Source organism: Helobdella robusta, assembly GCF_000326865.2.
Source record: "Helobdella robusta unplaced genomic scaffold HELROscaffold_5, whole genome shotgun sequence".
Classification (NCBI taxonomy): domain Eukaryota; kingdom Metazoa; phylum Annelida; class Clitellata; order Rhynchobdellida; family Glossiphoniidae; genus Helobdella; species Helobdella robusta.
In genome coordinates, this window is record NW_008705254.1 from 6,992,771 (window position 1) to 7,002,008 (window position 9,238).

General features: G+C 34.7%; 1 protein-coding gene across 1 annotated transcript in view; it reads left to right on the plus strand.

Moving 5' to 3' along the window:
* Window positions 1-2,460: 2,460 nt before the first annotated feature.
* The window catches only part of HELRODRAFT_119394 (hypothetical protein), a gene marked incomplete at both ends in the record, with an annotated part of 9,865 nt that continues 3,087 nt past the window's right edge, over window positions 2,461-9,238 (plus strand). Inside the window, 14 exons of the mRNA XM_009027626.1 lie at window positions 2,461-2,556; window positions 2,775-2,893; window positions 3,103-3,169; window positions 3,314-3,411; window positions 3,556-3,637; window positions 4,050-4,172; window positions 4,417-4,525; window positions 4,593-4,695; window positions 4,924-5,000; window positions 5,354-5,478; window positions 5,798-5,983; window positions 6,146-6,222; window positions 6,342-6,417; window positions 6,728-6,842. Coding sequence (XP_009025874.1) covers window positions 2,461-2,556; window positions 2,775-2,893; window positions 3,103-3,169; window positions 3,314-3,411; window positions 3,556-3,637; window positions 4,050-4,172; window positions 4,417-4,525; window positions 4,593-4,695; window positions 4,924-5,000; window positions 5,354-5,478; window positions 5,798-5,983; window positions 6,146-6,222; window positions 6,342-6,417; window positions 6,728-6,842 — 1,453 coding nt within the window. The remainder of the gene's footprint in view (window positions 2,557-2,774; window positions 2,894-3,102; window positions 3,170-3,313; window positions 3,412-3,555; window positions 3,638-4,049; window positions 4,173-4,416; window positions 4,526-4,592; window positions 4,696-4,923; window positions 5,001-5,353; window positions 5,479-5,797; window positions 5,984-6,145; window positions 6,223-6,341; window positions 6,418-6,727; window positions 6,843-9,238) is intronic.

Genomic DNA, 9,238 nt, shown 5'->3' on the forward strand with positions numbered 1-9,238 from the left:
TTTGCTGTCAAGAAAAACCCCAAGATTGGAAGCTGTTGTACTGAAGGATATATTGACATGAGTTATTTGACATCCAATTATAACTGCCGATTTCATTTCTAGACGAGTTTGGAGGACAGATGACCAATATCTGAATGTCATCAGCAAAAGCATGACAAACAAATCCATATGAATTGATCATTTTAATTACGTCGGATGTGTAGAGCAGGAATAGGATGGGCCCCAGAGCAGATCATTTCGGCACTCCAGATGACACCAATGCTACATCTGATACCGAGTTTTTAAATGCAACCTGTTGTGTACGGTCGATAAGATATGATCCGAACCATTTGCGAACAACACCAGAGACACCATAAGTAGAGCATAATCAAATGCTGATGACATACCTAAAAATGATAAAACCGAAATATTATGATCATCTGCAGCCACAAATAAATTCGATAGATCTTGTAATATAACAGTTTCAGTGGAGTGGTATTTGCGATATCCAGACTGATGAATTGTCATCAAATTATTTTCATCCAGGTCCTTCAACAGACACCTCAAGACAACACGTTCCATGATTTTTGAAATAAATGGCAGATTAGAAATTGGTCTATAGTTCACAATCTCATTACCATCACAACCAGTTTTTTTCAAGATTGGAACAATTTTGGCATGCTTAAAATACTTTGGTAATTTACCCAGCTGTAAACAGAGATTAATAAAATTCTTCAAGAAACTGATGAGCACATCGAGATAATTTTTAAAAACATGTGTTGGCATGATATCTAGAGAACAGGTTTTAAGTAGTCTTAATTAAATTGTTCCACTACCCAATGCGCCTGTCTGAATATTGTTTATGTTTATCTTTCAAGAATTTAACCAATTATTGCGATGCAAGTTTGACAAATATTTCCTGTAATGCCTCTCCATTTTTCGACATTTGCGTTTAGCTCGTAAACACTCCCCATCAAACCAAGGTGCAGTGCATTCACTCTTTTCATAAATCACCCGTAGTGATACACATCTGTCGACAATACTTTTTATTTCATCATTGAACGTGGTCATTTCATCTCCGACGTCTTCATTTCGGCATGAACCTGATAAAGGATAATTCAACACTGCCTGAATGAATTGATCGTCATTGAAGCACTTCCACGATCTGACAATATTTTTTGTTTTGATGCCATATTTGTGAGCAATTGATGTCTCAATTTCTATGAAGCTATGGTCAGAAAAAACCCCACAAGGAGATACCATCGTTCTGGAAATAGGAAAATACTAGAACTAATTACTAGGTCAAGAGTACCACCCAGAATGTGAGTTGGTTCATGCACGTGATTTATCAACTGAAATGTTTTTAATATTTCAAACAAACGAATGGTATGTTGATCATTAACTTTTTCGATATGCACATTAAAATCACCCATCAACAAGATGTTTGAGTTTAACATTGTAACGTATTCTAAAACTGATACCAACTCCTCAAAAAACAAGTTATCTGTGCTGAACCTGACCTATATATGCCAATTAAAATCAACTGATTCCCATTAACCATTAATCTGATGGTCACAGCTTCAAATGTGACAAACAAAGGTAGCATTAACTTTTTGTATCTGAAATCTTAGCGAAAACCTAACCCTCCATGACCCGGATCATGCTTCCTAACATAGCCAACGAACCAATACCCCGGTGGCATTGCCAATCGGACAGAATTTTTACCGGCTGTACCATGCCACGTTTCAATGAGCACCAAAAACATTTAAACCATCACATATAAGCTCATGAATAACGTTCCCACTTAACCCAATGAACCTCACATTCAACAATCCAAGTCTGACACAGTTTACTAGTCCGCCACCGTTGAATTCATCTTCATGCAAGAAAGAATTGTTTTTAACCAGCTTAGACAGACTGTAGTTAGAGCCAATTCTACAATTGATTAAATTGATTTTTTGTTTGCGGGAAACCGCACTATCTTCCACCTGAAATCAAGCAGGTTGAATATTTGAGTGAGAGATAGTCGAGGCGAATTGATTTTTGAATGAGAGATTGCAGTTGTTGAAGTTGTTGCGTAGCAAAGCTGCATCAAGAAACCATCTTTTTTTTTACATAGTTTCAATCTTTGAAAAATTGCTGGGCAAGTTTCATTCTGTACTAATTATGTTTTATATTTTTTCGAAAGATTAAAAAACCAGTTTCGGTTGCTCATTTAACTTTAATTGTAAAAATTTTAAGGTTTGATTTTCTTAATTGGTTTATGCATTTTTCAGTTTTGTTCAGTATCAACAATTATTTGCTTTATTTTATCAACCCAAATTTTTACATCGCAATTTTTTGAATCAAAAATTTTATAGAAATCCCAGGAGGAAAATGAAGGCGATGTATCAACGGGAGGTTATTTATAGCGATTTAAAGTTACTTCTAATTTGAAATGAATCACGTGAACGTTACTCTATAAAATCAGGCGGTCATTTCTTATCTCAGTCATACGATCCAAAACATGTTGAAAGCAAATGGTATGATCATTGGTTGAAGATGGGCTTGTTCACTGTCCATTCTCAAGTTTATAAAGTGCTGTTATAGATTTTTTTAGTGTTTTAATCACCGATCATGTATCTGGCATTTTTATTTTAAAATGTAACTTTCGTCAAGTTGATTGCAAGCAGTCACATCACATTAACAACTTGAGCTTATTCAGTGATTTGATTTTCAATTTTATAATAATTTCTTACAGCTCGATTGTTTATAAAATGAAATGTAGTGATTAGCGTTAATGAACTTGACAGGAGAATGAAGAGTGTTTGAGGGATGGGAGGTTCAGCATGTGCCTTCCACCGCCCAACATCACTGGCTGCCTCCACATTGGACATGCACTCGGTTGCTCCATACAAGATGCACTCTCTAGATGGTTCTTGTCTCGCTTTCTTTCAAAATCTGTTTTTTGTTTTCAACGTATTGATATTTCATATTTGAATTTCTTATTTTTATTTTTTCATGTCAAATTTAAATGAACATTTCCGTATTTTAAGACGAGAAAAACTTCGTGAATTAAAAATGTCACATGCACAAATATGCATAGTGCTAATGAAGGTGAAAATAATAATTTTAATGAACAAGGCAAAGAATGAATGGGAAGCTGGTGACCTGGGTGCCAGGCTGCGACCATGCAGGCATCGCTACGCAGGTTGGTCGGTCCCTACATTTATTCAAGTTTCTGAAGTTTACAGTTTAATATTTCAATTGCATTTCAGTTTTGTTTAATTATTATTCTACCGAATATTTAATTTATCGAGTTATTTATCGTGATTGAATTTTTGATTTGTTAAAGGCGGTGGTTGAGAAGCATTTGTTGAAGACGAAGAATGTCAGGAGGCTTGATATTGGAAGGGATGCATTTATCCAGGAAGTGCACAAATGGAAAGAAATGTAGAAATCATTATTATTAGTTCATTATCAAAATGACAGCAGTGACACCACCACATAGCGAAACAGCTGCGCTTATAATAAAATATTAATGTTATTCAAGACTAATAATGTTCTGTCGTTTGTTTATTTCTTTCTTTTTTGTAGATATGGGAACAGAATCTTTGACCAGATGAAGATGATGGGCTGCTCACTTGATTGGTCCAGAATGTCCTTCACATTGGATGAGGTTGTATGTGATGATGAGGAAAAAGAAGAAGATGATGATGGTGATGATTCATTAATGTTATTGATGATCGTTGTCAAAGATGATGATGAACTTGAAGATTCTGATCTAACTAAATGATGTATTGTGTTGCATTGTTGAGCTGTCGAGGGCCTCTATAAAATTTTCTAGTTTTGGTTTGTTCTGCTGAAGAAGTGATATTTCAATGATGACGAAGATGTTGATGATGATGCTTAAAGTGATAACGATGTTGATGATGATATTGATTTCAATGATTATGATGAGGAAGATGATGTGATAGGATATGAACACAAAGTTAACAACAGCCAGGATGTTCTTGGAAGTGTTGAAAATAGCGTGTTGGTTATTTATTAATTTCAACAGACATCAATGTAATTGTTTTTAAAATGCTCAGAGGTTGAGTCATGCAGTAAACGAGGCGTTCGTGCGGCTCTTCAAGAAAGGATTGATATACAGAAGCAAGAGACTCGTGAACTGGTCGTGTGCCCTCAAGTCAGCCATCAGTGATATCGAGGTCGTCGTTCATTTGCATTTCTGACATTTCCCTTTTGCAGGGATTCATTTTAATTTGAAACAATTCGTTGAATAGCGACGTGCATAACTATGCGATACTTATTCACTGGCACTATATTTCTAACCTGAACTTATTCATTAATGCTTCGATAGCATTTTAACATGACTTTTAAACATTTGTTATAAAAATTATTCTAATATAACTTATGAATGATTGGTATAATTTTATTTAAATTTATCATCTTCAGGTTGAAAGCTTACAAATTGAAGAGCCTACATTCATCAAAGTGCCAAATTATGATGAAAAAGTTCTCTTTGGAACACTGACCACATTTGCTTATCCCATTGTTGACTCCAGTAGGTTATCATTCAATTTTCAAACATAATATATAGAATGGTTAATACGTCAATGTTTGTTCTTTAGAGGAGGAAATATGCGTGTCAACAACGAGGTTGGAAACTATGCTGGCAGATGTGGCTCTTGCTGTCCACCCCTCCGATGGAAGATACCAACACCTCATTGGCAGGTTACCTTCAACGTGCATGTTGTTATCAGCAACTTTTTAAACATCATTTAGATGTTTATTTATTCATTCAATCATCCATTCATTCATTCATCTATTTATTCATTTATTTATTTATTTACTTATTTGTTTTATTTATTTTGATGAATATGCATTTTTCTATTAGGTTGTAATTATTTAACTTATAATAATAACGACAATAGCAAAAGTAATTGAAGATTTCATCATCAGATTTGTGCGTCATCCAATCAGCCAGCAACAGTTGCCAATTATTTCTGATGAAAAAGTGGACCCAAAGTTTGGAACAGGTCTACCGTGATTGATCATTACTTCAAATTATGCTAACAAACATGCTTATCATTTAATTGAACTCTGTCAAACTCGAAAATAGTTAGTTTTGTCTTCAATTCATTTGCATTGGCCTTTGAGATCATGTAAGCCTGGATAGCTTATTACTTTAAAAATTTAATAAATTACTTACTGTTTTACTATTTTCAGTGAATAACTTGCTTGCAATATATCGAATACATTGAATACAATGCATTTGATACATTCATGTCAAACGCATTTCTTCTTATCTATTTCAGTGTTTTGATGAATAGGTACGTTTTATGAGAAATTAAAAGTAATCGAATGTTGGCGATTTTAATTTGCGAATTAGGAGCAGTGAAGCTGACGCCTGCCCACGACGTGTTTGACTTTGAGATTGCCGACCGACACAACCTGCCGGTTGTCAACATGTTGGATGACGGAGGCCTCCTCGTAAATGTCCAGCCACAATTTTTGGTACCATCTCAAGTTTTCAACACTATTCATTACAAGACTATTAATTTATTATTTTAAGGCTTGGTTGCGCCTTCATTGCCTTTTCTGTTTTAATTTTTTCATCACGTTTGCAATCGATCAGTTGGATGTTTTTTGCTAGCAGATTCATCTTTATTTTTTAATTTATTCAATTCTTTGTATTAATTAATTTATGCTAATTATATTTAAATTTGTCCTGAGTGGAGTCGGTTTATTTGGTATCACTGATCTATCACGTACGTTGCAACAACATTCATGACGACCGCTCATTCATTCGTCGATCTCTAATGTTACAACGCAGAACATTCCGAGGTACAGAGCTCGTGCGTTGGTTGAAGAACGCTTGCGAGAGTTGGATCTAGTGCGAGGTGTTGAGAAGCACAGCATGAGTTTGCCCATCTGCAGCCGGTCCGGAGATGTTGTTGAGTATGTTGTAAAGGAGCAGTGGTTTGTTAAGTGCGATACAATGGCGGAATGTGCCATCAAGGTTACTTCAACTTACTTTACCGATATTACTTTACTACGCTTAAAATTAGATTTACAAAGCTAAAAATCTAATGAAAATTTTTTGAACACATATACAACGAGTAAATGAGAATACATATACAATGAGTAAAGTTTATGAAATTTTAAACTTTGTTGTTTTCAGGCAGTTGAATCAGGTGAGCTGGAGTTTGTTCCGGCTCATTACAAGAAGCAATGGTTTGATTGGTTGCATAACATAAGGTTGGTAATTATTCACCACTCCTGCTGCTTTTCAAAGGGTTGATCTTTGCTTTCTCTTTTGTATCATTGTGTTATTTTTTTAACTTTTTTATATTATTGCCATTTGATATTTCTGACAGGGACTGGTGCATATCCAGGCAGTTATGGTGGGGCCACCAAATACCTGCATACAAAATTATAAAAGTAATCTTCAATGTATTTGAATCGGTTATTTTTCTATTAAATTTTCACTCATTTCCCTTGTAAGAGTTATTCAGGTTAAAATATTATTCAGGTTATTGGTCACCGATGTTGTGTTGTTATAAACGATTTTATAACATTAGTGACCAAAACTGAGTTTTTTAATTATGAATTATAACAAAATGGTTGCACAATGGTTGTGATAATGTGAATGATCTGGACTGCTTATTTCAGTCCACGTTTCAATATTAACCCGTTGATGATATGAAATGTGATGATGATCTTAACAAACATTACTTAAATCAAAACGCACCTTATTTTAAAGAAAAATGAACCGACCAACGAAAACGTTGAATGGGTAGCAGCTCACAGCCAATCAGAAGCTCGAAAAATGTTGATTGACAGTGGGATGAAAGAGGGGTCTTTTGATCTTCAAAGAGGTTTGTTGAGAAAATAAGTAGCCGGTTTATTTTGCATCTCTAGTCTGTTGTATTGATAGGCGCTATCTCAGCATTGGATGCTGCATTCTTGCTGACCTTACTAATTCATAACTAAAGCAAAATAAAAAATGGACATATTTTGTTAGAAAAATTAAGATATTTGGTTCAGAAAACGAATGAAGCAAAGATACAAAACTATATTAAGAAAAAACTAGGAAAGAAATGTTTTTGTACTGATTTGATGATGGATTCCAATAATTTAATGGAATTGATATAATATGTTAATTACCTCTTATTATTTCATTTTATTTCAGAAGTGTCATTGTTTCTTATTTAATTTTTTATATTTATAACAAAATTAATAGCTTATTTTAAGTTGAAGAAAGATAAATGTTTTTTGAAAAATTTTGGTTTTTGTTAAAATTGCACTCTTGTGCAAAAGTATTGCACGCTTGATATTTGTTAAGAAGTAAACCTGGCATGACACTTATCTGTCACTGCGTGTGGTCATTTACTTTTTGTTTTTTGTCTCCGTGTTTACGACGCAATTCTTAGAAACAATTGTATATTGAATTTACTTTACGTGATTTACAACACGTAGCGATCGGAATTTTTTCTAAACGTGCTTTTAAATTCTACAAATATGCTAGTGACCCCTTACACTTCTCTGAGATTTTTTTTATGATGGGAGGGCCCATATATTTTATTCTTTATTTATATATGACTGATTATTTCGGAACCGAAGTAAATGAAATCACTCAATCCAAATCTCAAAATCATGTCAAGAAACAAATGATGGAAAATGTTTTCAGTCGGTTCTTGAACAAATTAAACAAATCAACTGTTATATATTATTGCTTAATTAGTTAATTAATTAATTGGTCATCCATATATTTTTAATATCATTACAGACAGGAATATAAACAACGGAGTAAGAATGTTCAGTCATAATAAGCATGGAAAAAACAAATAAATAAAAATAAATAATTATTTAATGACTTAGTGGGTAAGTTATGTGTTCGATAAGGAAGAAGAATGTTTGAAGTGTAAGAATGTTTAAGCATAATAAATATGAAAAAAAGAAGCATAATAAAATAATGATTTAAAAAAAACGAATAAATAGAATAATTATTAGAGGAGATAGATGAAGAGGAGCTTATAGAAGCTCTGAAAGCTATGAAGGATGGAAAGGCCGCAGGGCTCTCTGGACTCACAAATGACATTATCAGACCATCTGGTACTGCAGGTATCCAAACGTTACTACAACTTTGCCGTGAAGTGTGGAAAAATTGCTCAATGCCGACTGAATGGAACTATAGCATGACAATTCCGCTATACAAAGGAAAAGGTGATTCATTGAACTGTTCATCATATCGGGGTATACGTCTGTTAGAACACTTCCTGAAAATTGTCGAGAAAATCATTGAGAGAAGATTAACGTCGTGCACCACAATCGGAAATTATCAATTTGGTTTCCTAGCGGGGAAATCAACAATTGATGCAATTCGGCAACTGCAAGAAAAGTACTTCGCAAAGCATCAACTATTACACATTTTTGTAGACATTGAAAAAGCATTTGATTGAGTTCCCCGTGAAGCAATCAGGTGGAGTCTACGTCGACAACTCATTACAGAATATCTTGTTCGACTTGTGATGGAAATGTATACGAATGATAAGACTCTCGTCAGCACAACCATTGGATTCTCAGTCCACTGTTATTTATAACTGTGATGGAAGAAACCACAAAACCGATACGCATTGGTGACATTTGAAATCTAATATATGCTAATGATATCGTTTGAGCAGAATGCAGCACAGATGTTTGAAGATTGGAACACCAGACTCGCCGATCATGGATTCAAGTCAACATCATCAAAACCTAAGCAATGAACACTGGTGAACCCATCCAATCCACAGCTACTGGACGATGGCCCTGTTCAGTTTGTAAAGCTGGTGTAGGTAACAATTCAATCAAGTGTCAGCAGTGTAACCAGTGGTGTCACAAGCGTTGTTCAAAAATAATTGGTACTTTATCTAAAGAGTCCAATTTTGTTTGTCCTGCTTGCACCAATCCACAACAACAAATTTAAAATAGCAATGTTTTTGAAGCCATTAAAATAGAGAAAGTCACATCGTTTTAATATCTAGGGGATGTTCTGGATTGTACTGGAACAGCTGGAGCTGCCGTTCGAGCACGCATACGTGCAGTCTGGAATAAATGGCATCTCCTTGCCTCTATTTTGATGCGGCGTGACATCCCACTACCACTACGATCAAGACTTTATAAATCTGTGATACGTCCAGAAACATGGCCAATGACACCTAACTGGAACAACAACTTCAACGAACCGACATGAAAATGCTCCGATGGATGCAACGAATTAGTTTGAAGGACC